This window comes from Polyodon spathula, chromosome 3 (genome assembly GCF_017654505.1).
Source record: "Polyodon spathula isolate WHYD16114869_AA chromosome 3, ASM1765450v1, whole genome shotgun sequence".
Taxonomy (NCBI): Eukaryota; Metazoa; Chordata; class Actinopteri; order Acipenseriformes; family Polyodontidae; genus Polyodon; species Polyodon spathula.
The window spans coordinates 93,154,724-93,173,927 of record NC_054536.1 but is presented as its reverse complement, the minus strand read 5'-3'; the positions used below and the strand labels follow the sequence as shown (position 1 = coordinate 93,173,927).

The window sequence follows — 19,204 nt, the reverse complement described above, 5'->3', positions numbered from 1 at the left end:
AAAAAGAACAAAAAAAAAAAAAAAAAAAAACTGCTTTTACAGGAAAGTCCTCTACACTACCATCACGTTCAGTAGTTCATCTGTGCTTTTCATAGTCTACCCAGTCACATAACACCAAACCAGCAGCCACAACGAGGCTTTCATGATCAGCAGGCTGAAGCTCATCAGGATTGGGGAGGAGATCATTAACCCTCTGATTATTTGGCTCTCATTGTCAGGGCCTTATATTTATAATTTTGAAATTCTCAGCACAACAGAAATACACAGTATTTATAGATTCTTCACAAGGTTACAAACAACCCTATGGTATTAAAAGTTGACAATATAACTGTCCTTGTGATGAGATGCAGGGGTCTCATTTAAAAAGAAAATAGTTGCTTGACCTAGTTCCAAGGTAGAATAAAATCAAAATAGCATTTACCATCTCTTTCTTAATAATACATAATAATATAGAGTCAGACCTATGTAAGAAATTTTTAAATGCATGTTTTTGATTTTTGTATAAATTATTTGACAATCAAATGATTAATGGTTCAGTGCTCATATGTTTTAGCATTACAAGGATAATTGTCTTTTTTTACTTTAAAGAAAGCAGGGTAGCAGGGCCCCCCCCCCCCCCCATGCGTTGATCCAACTGTTTAATTTACATACCTGTGATTTTTCTTTTCATTGTTAACATCCATTATAAATGTAAACTCTGTCAAAGGTATTTAAGATGTCTACTTAGTGAACTAGGGCAGGGGTGTCAAACTCGGTTCCTGGAGGGCTGCAGTGTCTCCTCCTGGCAATCGTTCCACCTGAGCTTTCATTTACTTAATTGGTCTAATTATTTGATTAACTGGACACATTTAACACTTCTCTAAAGGCCTCAAAATATTTCAGAGGTAGTGTACCTTGAATCAAATGCACTTGTAAAACCATCAACTGTAAAAGACATTGAAAAATATTAAATTTGTCAAATTCAACAAATAATTAGATCAGTGATGTTAACTCGGAGCGTTAGTTGGAACGAAAACCAGAAGACGCTGCGGCCCTCAAGGACTGGAGTTTGACATCCCTGAACTAGGGCTTGAGATCAGAGGTGTGTCCTCTCTGATACTGACGGGAGGTGGATAATGTTCGACACCCCTGAACCAGGGCTTGAGATCAGAGGTGTGTCCTCTCTGATACTGACGGGAGGTGGATAATGTTCGACACCCCTGAACCAGGGCTTGAGATCAGAGGTGTGTCCTCTCTGATACTGACGGGAGGTGAATAATGTTTGACACCCCTGAACCAGGGCTTGAGATCAGAGGTGTGTCCTCTGATACTGACAGGAGGTGAATAATGTTTGACACCCCTGAACCAGGGCTTGAGGTCAGAGGTGTGTCAGCCAGCCAGTGAGGTTTCAAAATCTCTCTCTTATTGAGTGTTTAAAGTTGTGGATGAACATATGAAATACAATACAGTATGTCCCTTTAAAGGAAGAAGCTTTCACATCTCTGCATACAGTTTCATACAATATTGATACAAAAATAAATCTGATGGTTTTGATAATTGTATTTTAAAGCTTTGGATTATTCAAAGTGGTGTCACTGACATGAAGAAATTTATTTATTTATGTATTAATATTCTATGGAACTGAAAATGACCCTGTATAAAGATAAATAAGGGATGTACTGTATTGTATTTCATATGTTCATCCACAACTTTAAACACTCAATTATATAGAACTATATATAAAAAAAACCCATAGACCATGTTTATTTAATTTTCATCCCTTCCTGCAAAAACGAGACTAGTTGGAATTATGATCCAGCATAGTCGCAATTTATATTAAAAAAAAAAAAAAAACAAGAACCAAAGCAGAGTGGTAGCCTAATAAATATATTGCTGGACCTGTGTTTAAATAAAATGATCAAACCATCAGATTAATTTATTTACATTTCAAGAGTACAAAAACTGATCTTGTCACTGCCCTAGCTTCATTGGGGTGTGTGTCGCCAGAAATACTTGTCAGGAAAAAACAAAAATGTAGGCCTACCGGCAGTGATCTGAAAGAGGACTCGCCTGATCTAAAACCCGTGCATGAGCAGACGTCTTGAAAAGACCCTTGGAGAGAGACTTGAATTTAAAAATGTAAAAACGTGTCAGGATATTAACAACGAAAAGAATGATGACAGGTATGTTATTTAAACAGTTGTAGCAACACATGGGGATGTGTAATGCTACATCTCTCGCAACCCTGCTACTCACTCTTTAAAACAGCAGTGGTTCACTACATACAGCATATCTGACACAGCCAGTCTATTACAGCTTCTTTGGATCTGTAGTTTTGTTAAGTCTTTCACCCAGGTTGTTCGTTCACATGATGAAACATTTAAGGGCAAAACAGCAGTTTGTAGATCGTACCAAAAGATTTAAAACTCCACTGGTTTCAATGATGATGATGATTCAAGTACCATACAATGTTTTGCAGCAGTTCCCAAACAAAGATCTGAGTGGGGGCTGTCACCAGGATCTTTATTATAATGTTTATAAAATTATCGATGCCACTGGATTTAGAATCTGAAGTGAATTACCGATGTTGTAATCAGCCAGCTCAGTGAGTACGCTACATGTTTTGTTAAACAAAAAAGAAAAAGCTAGCAGTATACAGTAATACAAGTTAAAGCAATCTGCAAATAAGTTTGTAGTGAAGTGTAGATTTAAAAAAAAAAATAAAATGCTGTCCTTCACAAGATATGTACTGTATATTAGCAGCAATGTAAATGGCTGCACTTGAGTACATTTATATGGACCTGTATTACAAACTTCCTGTAATTCACAGTAGCAAAGTTAATCATTTATAACAAAATAAGGGACAGTATATGTTGCTATTAGCTTTACTTAATCCTTTTAAAGCCCCTCTACCCAACAAAACACCAATTATAGTCAGTTACTAACAATTAGTTGCACTGTGCTTTGAAAATAAATTTCAAATTTTGTACAAATAGTGTAAGTTATGTGTAACTATCTGAGATACTAAGTAATTGAACCAAAAAGCATGACGTTTGGGAACCGCTGACCCATTACAAATAACACAGCAATAGTGATTGAAAGGATAGCACTGCGAGTTCAAGATGATCTGTTTATCCATATGACTGGGGTGGTGTCAGGGATGCTCTTGGTAATGATTCCAGTACACATCACAACACAAAGAGGTTCCTTCTGTCCCATGCAACGTGAGGTTTGCCATGTGGTGCTCCAGAGATTTCACTCCAAAGCCATTGCCATTCTTTCCACTGAGACCGACTTCATGAACCGGGGTCTGGAGTGGGGTCTCTCTCCAGCTCTTGGGGGATCCCAAGCTGCTCTGCTCACACTTGTACTGCAAAATCAAGTTTTCAAGCTAGACATCTGAAGGACTTACTGTGAGCAAATCTGAACTACATTAGAAGCCCTTCCCACTTGGCACATTTTTAACCTGAACTTCAGCATGTGTTCTTCTCAAGCACAAGTTAAACTCAGCACACATACAGCAGCTACATATTTCATCAGAAATACATTATTCAGATCTTGTGTGTTCCTGCTACAGGCAACATTATAGATTGTTGGAAACATGTTTTTGGCCAGATGTATTTTCTTAACTATTGCTTTAGACTAGACGGTGCTACCTTCACACAGTTCTGTTTTAGTTTATACAAACTTGGATTCATGACCCTCTAATTATAAATAAATATGAAATCGACACAAGTGCAACAGAGTTCAGAGAAACTGAATTCTATTAATCTCATTCTGCATGCGTATTGAGTTTTGTGAAGATGTCATTTACTTTTGTTTCTTCAGCGTCTTATCTATCCACAGGTAGCAAACTTTTTTTTGCATGTGGTATTAAAGATTGTCCAGCTATCTTAATAGCTGTACCCTGGTTTTCTCGTTAGGCTCAGTCCTGTAGACAGCAACAGTAGTTGCTCCATTTTGTAGATACCACATCTTTATATGGCTCATCCCTTTATTCATGTAAGCTGGCAGAAGTATCTATCACAGCTATCAATCACAGCTTTCCTCTCTCTCTCTATCTCTCTGGTTGCAAGCTCAAAACCTAGTACAATGCAATAAAATACCAAGGTCTGAGCTGGCCTAGCAGTGCCAGGTGATGACAGGCAGGTATTGGCATATCTATCAAGATTAATGATTAAAAACCTAAATGGCTGTTAACTTACTTTCTCTCTCAATGGAGCATTGTACATGGAAATAGCAGGAGACAAATATGCTTGCACTTAAACTTAATTCAGAATTGTAGTAGCAGCGTCACCAGTCACTGCTAATGCCTGTGTTAGAATCTTACCTTTTTGATTATCTTATTGCAAAGAGGGAGAATGTAGACAACTACTGTCAAGATAATTTTGGCATTTTGGATAGAAGAATCCACCTGCAAGACAATCAAAATCGCAATCAGTATAAAAAGCTGTCAAATGTGTTCTGACTAGGATTTAAATTCACATTGTACTTTACATTGCTAACAAAGATACTTTTACTTTAAAAAAAAAAAAAAAAAAAAAAAAAAAAAAAAAAAAGAAAAGTGTACACATTATTATAATATCCCAACGATAAAATAAACTAATTTAAAACAAAGCTTCCAAATTCATACTTCTAGTTCTTAAAATCAGTCATGCATTACAATGTACCACTTTACAAAAGCTTCCATTAGCAGATTCAGCTGCTGTTGTCTTTCCCCTGTAGCTTCTATGGCAAGACTACTCGGTCTCTAGCCTTAAATCCAGTTAGTGTCAAGTATGAGATGGAAACAAGATCAATAGAAAGTGCCACAGGGCAGTGTTGGTATATAAACGTTACCAAATGAGCTTTCCCAGATATCTGACAATCAATCTTATTCACTGAGTCCAACATCCACAATTGAATTAGACTGGATTTATAAAGTGGTGAAAAGGGCAAACTAGCCCTCAGTTACAGAGCTGCAGACAAACAGAGACCCACTTTCATAAAAATCAAGACAATTTGAAAATTAAACATCAACCCAATTAAAAAATTCACAGTAAAAGTGCTTTAAAACAACATGGGGACATAATCTTACTTTGATGTTACCCAATGTAGTTTGTATTCCCCATTTGGGGTGTATCAGTGACACAGTGTACTGGGGGTACAGTTTATATTCCCTTCTTGGGGTGTATCAGTGACACATTATACTGGGAGTACAGTTTATATTCCCTACTTGGGGTGTATCAGTGACACATTGTACTGGGGGTACAGTTTATATTCCCTTCTTGGGGTGTATCAGTGACACATTGTACTGGGGGTACAGTTTATAGTCCTTACTTGGGGTGTATCAGTGACACATTGTATTGGGGGTACAGTTTATATTCCCTTCTTGGGGTGTATCAGTGACACATTGTACTGGGGGTACAGTTTATATTCCCTACTTGGGGTGTATCAGTGACACATTGTACTGGGGGTACAGTTTATATTCCCCACTTGGGGTGTAACAGTGATACAGTGTACTGTGGGTATATCCAGCCTCACTGTCTGTGACTCTAAATGTACTGAACTGTTATGAAATGTTCTTTAACACAAGATATTGAGAAGAAGCCAATCTGTGGACAGAGTTGGGATCAATTCCAGTTTTTCAATTCCATTTACTTTTTAAAATCAACTCCCTATTCCCTTTTAATCAGTTCTAACACATCATTGATCAAAATTGCAATTAACAGTATTCTTTTAAAATGAGCTGCTTGCAGTGGCAGCTGTTGGCTTCAAACGAAAACAATTATTAATGACTCAGAAATATACATTACAATTCCATTAAAAGAACTGGGATTGGGAATTGATTTTAAAAAGGAACTGGAACTGACCCGACCTTATCTGTTTAGGCACGACAGGTCTAATTGGTATTTTCAGTGTTCACGCCTGTGCCTTTTCTCAGTCCAAGAAAAAGAAAAAATCCTCTCTGAATTGATTTTAACAGAAGAAGAAACAGGTTGCTAACAGAAGGGTACCTTGAGGAAAGTTGAATTTTTGCCTTGCACAGGCATTCTGGCTGTTATCTGCAGTTTCTGACACAAGGCCAACAGCTTCTCCATCTCTGCTGTAAAGATGGCTTTCTCATCATCTCCCAGCTGTAGGACAAGGTTAAACAAATATGCAAAATGATTAGAATTAGAAAGGTATTTTAACCAGCAAACCATTTTGTAACTGCACATATTAAACCCAGTATCTCAACAAAGATATACCAAACACACAAACCAATTAAATGCACCTGCAATCACATGCACCCTTACAAGAAAATCCAGAAGTGAAGCAGCATGGTTTACAAGGGTGCCCTAGGTGAAACCACAACGCACCACACACTGTATTAGATAAACCGGTCACAAAAGCATTACTAAAACTAGACTGAATATATGTAAAATCTCCTTTTATGCAAAGGAACCTATGATCAAATGATTTTATTAATAAGTATAATTATTCTTTTTTTTTTTACCGGACAGCCCATTTAATTGAACTTGACAGAGATGATCACACTGTAGAATGCAAGATCTCAAAATGCACATTACCTCTCAATATCATCTCACAAACCCTCTTATGGTCACTTTCTGTGCAGCCTGTCAAATGCTGCATGGCCAGGCTTTACAGGATATCGTTAATTTTCAACGCAACTAACAACCAATAATCATCTCGGCTGATACATTTTGTGCTGCCTGTCAAATGTTGTGTGGGTCTTAACGGGATACGTTTCAGTTACAAAACGCCAACATCGCCAAATATTTCTTCTTCGACAATTCATGCCTTTTTTAGATAACGACACAAACTGTTTTATTCCAATTAATGATACAAAATGTATTTGTCGAGTAGTAAACTATATGCATTTGTTTAAACGTAAAGAACGACTGAATCTATCAAAACACTGCTCTTTAATTCACTGTTAGTTTTCTTTCCTTTTTCCCCCTCGCACTTGTAATGTGATGTCATAGGCAAACGTGCTATCATGGCCCGTGAATCACGAATTACGCCTGCATGGCAACCATGATATAAAGCGGGCTCATAAGTATATATTTTTTTTACACAAAGTTTGAACTTTCTTTGCACGATACCCACAATCAAACTTGACCTAGAGCATCAAAGAATACATGTGTGTAAGCAGGCATATTTGGTTACAGGTCAATGCCAAGGGTACAGTTACATTTTAACATACTAGTGTTGCATTAAAGCATTTAAGTTTGTATCACTCACATTGCATATTTTCATAGTCTGACTCCTTGATACCATTCATTTCTCACATTTGTTACAAAATACATTTGGTTTAACCAGCCATTAATCAATGTCAAGAACAGCTATTTAATTAAACACTGCTTGAAGGACTTGAGCTGAACTCTGTATTCACCAGGTCAGGCTTAAAAAAATGTAAAAAAAAAAAAAAAGAAGCGTCTGGGTCGTGATTTCAGTTTTCATTTATTATCGTACCTGGGTTGAGAAAGCCTGGAGTGAAGAATATAATTTGAAACCCTCTTCAGCAAACACCTGTAGAATACAAAAACACATGAACAAGCTTGAACACATCTAGATAATGTCTGTGCGTCTGCATGTTTGTACTGTCGATATTCCATGTGGAACAGTGGTATTGAAGCCCAGTGATTTCAGCCTGTTCAAACACCCTCAACAACAAAAAAACAAAAAATCATCATTTCACAGTGGAGTCAATTCATGCAAGAAACAGATGAATCTGAATGGCCACTCAATTTTATATATATATATATATATATATATATATATATATATATATATATATATATATATATATATATATATATATATATATATATAATGTCCACAGCAAATTGCTAGTGCCCCCGGCATACAAATACACGATGACGCAGTGTTGCTGTTTAGAAATAATTTTTAATAAAGTATTGATCTCTGGTGTTTCTGGGAGTGAATCTCGTTATTTTTAATGATGCCCCTTACAGAATGCATTATAAATGCTGATAGACTGATGTAAGACTCCATTTGTACCTCTGCTTGATGAAATAAATCCTGGGTTGTCTTCAGGAGGCCCTCCCCTCTACAATCAAAACACAAAATGCGAGTGTCAGGCGTCTTTTTCATTGCTCTATAGTTGACAGTTATTGAAAATCAATGATGAAAAATACACATTAAAAAAGTAGAGATTAATTGTTTTGTCATAGTACATCTTTTAAACAGCTTCAGACTGGAAACCAATGTCCTTAATAACTGATAAGTGGAAATACCAATGTACCGCAAGCTAACATATCTTAAATCTACCCATAATGTGACTCTCCCTTGAGGCACCTTCTGGCACCATGTGGAGTCTGTGCCTGAACAGGTCAAAGCTGTGACCTGGACAAAATGATGGCATGACACAATATTAGGTACAGACCCTAATAAAGTGTATATGCTGTATTTGTGGCCCCAGTGCTTGAAAGGGACAAAAAGGTTGATGGCTGATAGACGGGCATTTCTCTACATTCTTTTAATTGAATTTTCCTGAGAGATGCCGGGTTTACCTGGTGAACAGGTACATGGAGTATGCCATGCTGGACATGCCCTGCCCCTGGCGGACGATCTCGTGCTCCTGGTCCTCCCACTTCTCACTCTCACAGTCCAGGTCGGACGTCAGCAGCCGTAACTCCAGACCCACCTTAGCGATAGCTGTCTGCTCCTGAAACGGACACAGAAGCACCGGTTTATACTTGATGTGTTGCAAAATGACATGAAGAAATAAAAAACAAATAGATAAAAAAACAGCATACCTCAGAGTCAAGTTTGACTGGTTTTATAGTCTTCAGATTTGCTGAGAGCTTCTAGGGGGAAAAAGTGTCCTGTTAAACTTTGACACTTTGTTAATACCATGACACTTCTGGAAACAAGCTCATTTGACATATACCAGTAATTATCTATATTAATACCTGAAACAACTGTCCAATCCATGTCATCCATTTCATTACGTTACTCTACATCAGGAGTGTGTACAGTACACTGCTTGAAATGAGTTTTGAGTTCAGAAAATTCTAGAAGTGTTAAGCTATTAATTCAATCAATATTTACACAGAAGCATCTTATAATGTAACAATAGTGCATGCCAATCAGAAGCTCGTGATCTCACTTACCCCTGGTCTAGGTAGCGAAAGGTAGGTTCTCTTCTCTCCTGGAAGTTAAAACAGGATCATTACGGACCTTTACAAAAACCGGCACTTGTATCTTCCAAACGGAATTAGGCATAGTGGACTACATTGAACACGTTAAAATTCTGGGTTCACTCTGTGGTTCAACCGCAGCTTTTCAGATCCTTAAAATACACACTACTGTCACAATGCAAGAGAGGGGCATGTTCTTCCAGTACAGCAACTGGACATGAAAAAATCCCTTAGGGGTTTGTCTCTTCTAAAACCCCACCCTTTGACTTTCATTTCACCTAGCAAGTAGCTCAATCACCCATAGTTTAAAAAAAAAAAAAAAAAAAAATTTCTAGTGGACAAACCATCTTATGTTAACATGGTTGGTTTTGGTCCAGGTTTAAGTATATGTTTGCCCTGGCTGTCAAAGTATTTGTCTCAATCCATGTGCTTTTTTTTTTTATAGACTAGGCTTAGAAAATGATATAGCTTTACTTGGAGTTTGACTTGGACCGTACAGTGTTGGGTTCAGCTTGAAAATGCCAGGTTTGATAGCAACCCTACTCATGTATGTTGAGTAGATTGCTGTAGCAGCTCAGTTTTAAAGCTTTTACCAAAGCTGCTCCGCGAGCCTGTGACGCAGTCATGGCCCGCCCCCAAGAGCACAAAAGGGCTGCGCTCACAGATCTCAGCGTCACTTTCATTCATGGACACAGGAACCTTAAAGGTTAATGGTTACATTTCTACTTCAGGGAACCAGGGTTACGACAAAGTTCCCTTTCAAGTACGAAATGTAACCATCACTGAATGGGTGAGTGTACCAAAGCCATCGCAAGGGCAAGATTGCAGAACGACTGGAATGCTACAAGGCTAAGCAGAGAGGCTGCACTGTGTGTAACCATTCAGAACCCCATTAACTTGTAGCTAGGGTGAAGAAATTGAGGGAGAAACTCACCTCTATGATTGTGTTGTAAGGGTCGACTGGGAAGCTGTCCTTAACCCTTTGAGTAGTGAGTTTTAGAATGTTTTGAATGGCCCACTAGAGTGAGTTTTTTTTTTTTTTTTTTTAATTTTTCATATTTACATTCCTCACATCGACACATTTGTTAGTAGGCCTATTAGCAATTTATTACACAATGAAAACATGTAAATAACTATCTTACAGTAAATAAGCAAAACAAATAAATATTAATTGTTGTTTGTCATATCGAAAGGTTTTGACAAAAATAACAGGTAATCAATAAACAACAATTAGGGGGCACAAAATCAGCCGACATCTCTGGGAAGCGGCAACTCGAGCCGCTGGCTTCATGCATGGCACAAGGCCGAAGCAGGATGAAACAAGAAGCAGGCTTGTTTAAATATCACATGTAATATGTAAAAACACAATAATGTGAAATAAATACAGACAGAAGCAACAATGTACTTAGTTGAACAAGGCTCTCCGATCAGGTCAGTCTTGAGAGGAAAAATGGTGCTGATCTGTGAGCGCAATCCTTTTGTACTCTCGGAGGTGGGTCATGACTGCGTCATAGGCTCCAAGAGCAGCTTTGGTATAAAATATTCAGGTTTCGGGTCTTTAGTAGGTACATACCCAGATGGTAGTGGTTACATTTCATACTTCAAAAGGAAACAGAATAAAATTCGTACCTCGTCGGCCTTCAAACAAATCAATAATTTCCCTCAACAGAATGGACATGTCGTTCAGCTGCGACTCCCAAGCTTCGCAAAAAACATCCAGGTTCTCTTTTGCGATTTTGCTTGAAGGGTGCAGGGCCAGTGTCTGTGCAGCAGAAATGATCTGTAGATTTAAAAAAAAAAAAAAAAAAAAAGAAAAATTTATAAGGCCAGCAGGTGGCACTAAAGCCCCAAGCAAAAATCCCACTGCAAATGAAAGGTAAAAAAGAACACCTCAAGGCATTCTTCATTCTCAAAAATGTACTGTTGTCCCTTCAACTACCTTATTTGTAGTACATTTCTTTTTACGTACTACAGTCAGCACTTGTATATCTGACCCTATACAATTTTGACTTCAGTGACAGTTAAGAGTGTGACATAAATCTGATTATTTCATTTTTTCCTGTTCCAACCCTTGTCCGTTTTTCAGGGAACACAAAAATACAATGTAAAAAATAATAGCTGAAAGGACTGTTTTAAAATAAATAGGTTCAATGTATATGTACTGCAGTTGGTTTTCTTGGTACAGTACTATATTTTCAAAAGAAGTAGTATTTTAATTAGAACGATATGATTCTGAAAATCATCACTTGCCACAAGAGACGACAAGTGGACTACAATACAGTAAGGGCCATCCTTAGGCTGGGCGGGGCCCTAGGTCATGATTTTGACTCGGTACTGATGAAATAAATTCTTGAATGGGACAAATAACATGACAACGAACGTGCTGCATATATTGCCTTTATTAAAGTAATTCCAGATGCCCTTGGGTATTTTTTTTTTTTTTTATATCTTTTTTACAGTTTTGGGACTGTTACTAATCGATTTCCACATCTGTATAACTTGGCAAAGCTTTGCCTTACACTTCCAACTAATTCAGTGGATGCAAACGTGCAATCTCAATGTATGGGCAAGTCTTCACCAGACAGAATGTCAGCAGCAACTGCTGGGGGATGTTGCATGCTTGCCTTTAACAAATGACAACATTCTGTTTTAGTAAGGAATCAAGTACAACTATTTGTAGGCTTTTATAGAACTCTGAAATAGTAGGCATATTTAATGTCTAAACTGGATGACTTGAATCCATTTTTTTAGTCTTTTTAACTTTTTAGTGACAGGCTCGTCAATAACTCCAGCAATCATGACACTTTACCAGTAAAACCAGACACACAGGAGCACGAAGAAAAACAAAAGGCCGCACACCGCACATGACTGCAGGTTATCATGATTGGATAGCCGCATAGACGCAACGCAAACAACTCGCTCAAACAACACAGCCCTAAACCAACAGAGCGTGCTGTTGCACCGCGAGACAGTACAGCAGCTACATCTAAATTTCCTAGTGAGAAAATACAAATGTCACATTTTACGGCTGGGAGTTCAACGTTTATTCTAAAAATCGGGACAAATGGCTTTCAGACAGTACCTAGATCGGGACATGGGACAATCTTGATTTTATCGGGACGTCTGGTCACCCTATGTGTAGGGCTGTGCTGTGCGTTTTTGGGTTTGGTATCAGTGCTAGCTGCTCTATAATGTATTTTTCACAGTGGATTGGCGTACAGTGTCTCCACTGCTTGTACTGCGCTGTCTCCACTGCTTGTACTGCGCTGTCTCCACTGCTTGTACTGCGCTGTCTCCACTGCTTGTACCGCGCTGTCTCCACTGCTTGTACCGCGCTGTCTCCACTGCTTGTACCGCGCTGTCTCCACTGCTTGTTACAGTACAGAATAATACCACCAGCATGTAAGAGCTGTCACTTTACTGGAGATGGCTGAACATCCTTCTTGGTACAACACAAGAGACCCTAATCTCTCAATTTCGTGATGACAACTATATTGTTCTGGGAAATTATATGAACTAATCTGAAGGAAACCGCATTGCTGGGTACATACTCTGACATCTATCATATCTTTGCCCTCACTTCTGTGTTATATGTGCCCATCCAGAGTTATTTTCCTCTGGTAAGTTTTATAAACTTCTGTACATTGATAATGCTGCTTACAATAATGTAATATATTTAACATAGTACTAATTATCTGTGTTTCATAGTTTCAGGAGCCTTTACCATGCCTCCATTGACATACTTGGTAAAAGGATGAGGAGTCACCACAAGTCAAGCCAAAGTGACACTGATATGGACTTCTGCAACAAGAACATCCAGTGACACAGGTCTTAATGTGAACCATTTTGTTCCATTGGTACCTGTACCATCTATCCAAGGAAGAAAGATGGTAACAGTCAACCTTGCAAGTGAAGACAGTGATAGCAGTCTATCCATTTTTAAGGCTGATGACCTTCCAGAGGTGACAACCTGAAAGAGAATGTGTAGCCCTCCTCCTCCTTCTCTATCTCGTTCAACCCACGGAAGGAAGGTTTTTACATCTAGACCCAACAGTTCCTCAGCCAATTCAAGCTCAGATCTGCCAGACCAAGAGCCCTTTCCCACACAACCCAAGATTGCTACTGTCCAACCAGAGTAAGAGTGAGACAACTGCTGCTGGTTTCCCTCTTCGTGGCAGATTTCTGCCCATGGAAGAAACCTACAGACTCACTAGCCATGCACAATCAGATAGTATATTAGGTCAGGTTCCCAGAGGTGTGAAAGAGAAGTGCTTTTTTATTATTGACAATCACTGCAACAGAACTAGACGAGACAACAACCAACACAGCAACTTTGTTGATGATTATGGGAATCCAAGGCTGGAAAAACAACCCAGACACATTACTTGTTGAAAGATGGATGGCTTGTGAACTATAGGAAAGGAGAGTATGGATATATCATGAATAGGGTGTGGGTGTCGTTAGATCCACAACCAGATGTAAGTGAAAATGTCACCATGTGTCGTTATTACACTAGGTTGAAGAGATATGGTAATTATTCAAAACATGTCTCCTGGATAAAGAAGCTACCAAGTTGCTTGGATGAAGATCGACATAATGTTGCTGTGTGGGAGTACTTTGAAAGATTTCCTTCTGGTGTCAGTCGTCGTGGAAACACGAAACAAAACACTTCAGAATTTGTTCGGACTAATCCTAAGTTACTGTACAAGGTAGCTGAAGCTGTCATGATGAAACCACCATGAGAGGTGTACAGTGACTGTTCTACAAGACACCACTGGTGTTCCAAGGGATCTGAAACAAGTTTGCAATGTGAAATACCAGGTTATGAAAAAACATCACCCGTCAGGCAGCAGAAGACAGATCAGTGCAGATGATATGCAGACCATCCAGAACATGCTTCATGATAACGAGTTTTTGCAGCAGATCGTTGCCAGGAAAGGCAACCCCCCAAGTGTGATTTTGTATTTTGAAGAACAGTTAGAAGACGTGAAGAGATCTTGTTGTGGGGAGAATGCTGTATCAGTCTTAGGAGTTGATAGAATTTTTAACCTGGGTGCCTGTTTCGTTACTGTGACAGTGTTCAAAAACCCAACTGTTGTAAAGCGAGAGACTGGTAAATCACCTATATTTCTTGGTCCTATATATTTACGTTGGGATGGATGTTATGAAACATACCATGACTTCACCCACGTGAAATCAAAGTTATCTGTGCCGAACTTGACAACTGAGATTAATATGAAGATAAACATTGTTATAGGTTCAGACGAAAACGTGCTTTGAAAGCTATAAAATCCTGTTTTCCTTAAGCTGCACACTTACTCTCTACTAGGCACATACAGCAAAATGTTAAGTACTACCTTCAGGAAAATGTTGGGATGAAAATGAGAAGAAAGAAAAAAGTGTAGCGATATATAAAATATTTTTTGGAGATGATGCGTCTCGTTTCCTGATGAGTACTCATTTGAAAAGAAGAAAATGGACCTGGAGCTGCTCTATCAGAAAAATTATCCTGCTTTTGTTCGTTATTTCACAACCAAGCTTGTACCCACGCTGAAAAAAAAAGTAAAAAAATACCTATTTGTAAAACTACAAACTATAGCAGAATTACAGTATATGGATATATGACGATCGATTCACGGACAAGGTAATTATGCCATTTCAAGAGAGGACAAGTGCCACCTTGTGTCCCAGGAAGTGTGGGAGGGAAAAAGCAGAGGAAAAGCAAGAAGCCTATCAGAAATTTCTTAAAGCCAGAAAGCCTGTGAAAGGACAACATTGACATACAGTGACGACCACCTTCAGATTCCAAGAACCCGCCAACCTGCCAAAAAGAATCGGTCAGAAAAGAGTTGAAACAGAGCGAACAGTAACAAAGAAAAAGTAGCTTCTCGCAGTCTTACTGCTGATGGTACAGAAATATCTGGGTCATTTATAGCAGACAGTGTTTATCTTTTTCTAAAATAGTACACTGCTGGTGTTCTGAAGTTCTCTGTTTATTTTCATTACCTGTGTTATATAACACATATATATATATATATATATATATATATATATATATATATATATATATATATATATATATATATATATATATATATAAATATATTCAAAGTTGTAATTTTCAAAGGTCCTTTAGTTATCCTCATTGATATAAAATGTCTAAAAAAAACAGCTTTTCTATTGTAAAGAACTGCACTGCAAGCCAATAAAGTAGATCATCTCAAATTATATATTTTGTATCTTATTTATTTAATTAACAAGCATTATTTTCTAAGAGTAAAATGCATTGTTCTGTATGTTATTTAAATAATATTTGTGGTACTTTGTGTTAACTTTGTGGTATCTTTCAGGTACGTTGTGGTAATTTGTGATACTTTGTGGCTACTTTGTGGTGACTGTGATACTTTGAAGTTACTTTGGGGTAATTTGTAGTAACCGGTAAAATGCATCAAACTTAACTCGAGGTTGTAAGAATGTATCAAATCTAGTGAGCTGTATTCTAAAATTGAGTTAAACTGCATTCTTACCCCTGGCTCTTTCTGTAAAGCCAAACAATTTAAAATTGTTTGGCTTAAAAAAATGTCATAGCATTATTGTGATAATTTGCATTTGTTGAAATAAAAAAATAACAATAGCAGCTGTTGTGTACTTTGTGTTATAAAAAGCAGAAGAGAAACATACTTTTACTAATAATTATGTTCAAGTGTTTATGATGTGTTTTGGGAATTTGTCAGTAAAAAACACTTGGCTTATAAGATCTATCACATCACTGCAACTAAGCAATAGCAAAATAATAGCCAGGGCTGGCGTCAGCACCCAGGCAAGCGCACAGTGCCCAGACGCCAGAACTAAAGTTGGAAATATGAGTAAATATACCATTTCTGTGTCAGCCTTGAGGCCTAGAAACGTTTAGTTTTCACGCAACATACATACATACATAAATATATATTTTACACACACACACCATAATTAAGATGTGGATTTTTTTTTTATAAACTGTTCTAGTGAGTCTGAACAGTAAGTTTCATTCATTATTGAGTTTGAAAAACAGTTGGACTGACACTGAAATGCAACTAAATCCTGTATTTTGGACCCTGGTGATACTGCAACAGGACCATCACAGCCTTGTTTACCTGTGCATCTGAAAACTGTCTTTGGTAAGCAAAACTATTCATTCATTTCCATCAGAATATTAAAATACATTTTCATATTAGAGTACAGTAAGCAGGCAGATGCGGTTTTCTGCTTTCCTTCCACATACTTTTCAGAAGTTCAAGAGACCCCGCTTTCACTGAAAATGGAAAAATTGAAAGAAAAAACTTCAGAAATATTCATAATCTGGCACCACAGTGTTCTGAAAGGTGGCATTTGTTCAAACAGTCGAAGGAAGTATTTTGACTGTAGTGTCACATGTAGTTATCAAATTCTCACAAAACGGTGGTGCGTTAAAACAGACAGTATGCTACGAAAATATTTTGCCACAAGTTCTGTAAAATCAGATTTGGATCAAGCTGTTTGTATAGATAACAGCAATTAGAATAAATGTTGAAATTGTGAAGAGGATGTTCCAGGCAAGGGAATGAGCGAAAAGGAGTCAGCGTTTTCGTCGGCTGCCTCCTGCAGCAGTATGGGGGGCTCAGATAAGTGAGAAGAATTGACGTTAAACCAGCCAAGCACTGTCTCCTCCAATGACACTGAAATGCACCTAATTCCTATATCTGCACTACAGTGTTGATTTTGATATCACAGCTGCCCTAGCGGTCTGGCGGTTGCGCAGCAGAAAAATGAGAACTATGTTTGTTAGACCTGCTTTGCGCGTTTACAGGGGGGGGGATTGCTCACAGAAATATTTTTTGTGTTGGTCAGAACAATTTCTTGTGATGGTTTTGGCGATTTATTTTGGGGAGGCTTAGCCTCCCCAAGCCTCTTATACGTGCTGTCTGTGCAGTCAGTGAAACTTTTCAGATCCCCCCCCCCCCCTCTTTTCCTGCTTGCATCCTGTTCCCTTACTCCCACCTCTTCTCACTCACTATTGGCTTCCGTCCTCCCCAGAGCTTTGTAAAGCCGAAAGCTATTGGCTGATTTTGACACGTTATACAAATGTGCCAATTAAAGACATTCCATAACTGGCACATTTACTTTCCAACAATCAAGATCTTCATTTGACAAACACTTTGTCAAGCCCCACTATCAGAAAGTCTATTATATCGGCTATTATAATTATATGAGTGGGCTATAGGTATTCATATGATTTGTGTATCAGCCTACTGTATAGATGTATTAAATTTTGTTATTATTTTATTTAAATCAGACAACATGTCTCCAGACATGTCCGGTATAGCGAGGCTCTACTCATTATGAAAACCTTTTTGATAGAAAAATATATTTCATTTGGGGGTGAAGGTGGGTGGGCCCACTGGAGCTCCGTTGCCCGGGACCCACAAAAACCTGCCGCTGGCCCTGATAATAGCTAGTGCCATTTTAACTAATTAAGAAGTTAATGAGTTGAAGAGGGGAACGAAAAGCTAAACTCGCGCCACCAGTAGTTTTTATTCTCTTTTTGAGCTGGTACAAATAATAGCAAGGATACTTGCTATTACTTATACTTATATATTACTAAAAATCACCAAGGTAGTCACTCTTCCAGAAACCACTGCAAGCAATGAGCGTTTGTTTTCTGTTTTAAGTTTGGTTAAAACCTGTTTACGAACTTCCACGACCAATCGTCATCTGAGTGATCTGCTTGTAATGGCAGTTTGTTGCAGTTTTATTATTATGAAGGTGGGGCCCCTGTTTTTCTCATTCATGGTCCTATTTGGGACAAAGAATGTTCAATGCTGACACAACTTTGGTCCTCATCCCCTCCCCTCCAAGAATTTTTCTGAACTGATGTCCCTGATGGACAAACTTGCTAACAGAGTATGTTTTTTAAGACGCAGGGAAATCTGGCAGGAGAAGCCGTGTTTTAATAAAGACAAGGGTGCTGTGTAGCCATCAGATCTACTGAACCATGCCTGCTGTGCAAATGTCTGGTGCACTTAATAATCTATTACAGTAAATGAAACACTTCTCAGAGGCTCCATGAAGTAACCATTAAACTGTGCTTCTATCAGGAGCACTTAACTATTAAACACATCATTTCCCTTCACTGGAAACACACTGCACTGTTTATTCTAGTGGATGATATTTATGTGATACTTATCCCTGTATAACACAGTTCGGACAAATAAAGATGTTCATTATGTTTGAAATAAACATTTATTTTTCTTTGTACTGAAGCTTGCCAGGTGAACATTCTTGCTCCATTGGGTGTTCTCAGTTCAACAAGACTGCTAGTACTGCAACTGAACTGTTTTTTTATTCTCTGGATTCATTTCAGAATGTTTTTAACAATATAAAAGACTGCTTGTTTCAACCAAGTGACTTGCATCATAAGAAGAATGTCTTCTTTATTTTTAGTCTTAATAGAAGCAATAATTCCCCCTAGATGTGGGCTTTCGGGGCTTTTCTACAAAATAATAAATCTGCCTAACCTGTAGCCCATCCTCCAGCAAAGTTAACGGCAAATTATTTCTGTGACAAAAAAATACGAAGGTGATTGATGCTTTTGTGGCATGATGTGTCATTTATTATTAGGACTGATAATTAACCAGAGCACTGGCCTGTAAAAAGGAAATTACTTGCAATGTCCTGTGAAGGCTGGGTACCCTTCTGTTTGAAATGCATTCAAAAGATTCAGACTGATGCACAACCCTTTCACTCAATCTATCAACAGAATCGTCATTATGTCTTTTGTTTTTGTTTTTTTGCAAAAGTATCCCAATTGTTTGAACTCAATTATTTTGCGAGTGTTCCTTCCTTAGCTTTAGGAAGCAGTATACGATTTCCTTCTCATTAGAGCATGAAAACGTATTATCGTGTATTTATATGTTTTTGCACTCTATCCCCCGCTATTTCCTAAAGCCTCAAGCAGCGATGGCTCGTGGACAACAGAACAAACTGTCTCTGGTGACTAAGGTTTCACTTGACATGATTATGTTCCCAGAAAGAATCCCCTTCACATTCGTTTGGATGGA

General features: G+C 38.1%; 1 protein-coding gene across 4 annotated transcripts in view; it reads right to left on the bottom strand.

Annotated features, from left to right (window-relative positions):
- Positions 1-6: 6 nt before the first annotated feature.
- Positions 7-19,204, bottom strand: part of LOC121313663 (alpha-catulin-like) — an 89,618-nt gene continuing 70,420 nt past the window's right edge. For 3 of the 4 annotated variants that reach the window (XM_041246432.1, XM_041246434.1, XM_041246435.1), the window contains 9 exons: positions 10,758-10,908; positions 9,102-9,139; positions 8,745-8,795; positions 8,499-8,653; positions 7,987-8,035; positions 7,438-7,494; positions 5,976-6,095; positions 4,310-4,393; positions 7-3,349 (listed from right to left, as the gene is read on the bottom strand). In XM_041246432.1, the coding sequence (XP_041102366.1) occupies positions 3,134-3,349; positions 4,310-4,393; positions 5,976-6,095; positions 7,438-7,494; positions 7,987-8,035; positions 8,499-8,653; positions 8,745-8,795; positions 9,102-9,139; positions 10,758-10,908 (921 nt within the window). In that variant the 3' untranslated portion in view covers positions 7-3,133. The remainder of the gene's footprint in view (positions 3,350-4,309; positions 4,394-5,975; positions 6,096-7,437; positions 7,495-7,986; positions 8,036-8,498; positions 8,654-8,744; positions 8,796-9,101; positions 9,140-10,757; positions 10,909-19,204) is intronic. The other variant, XM_041246433.1, reaches the window with a different exon arrangement.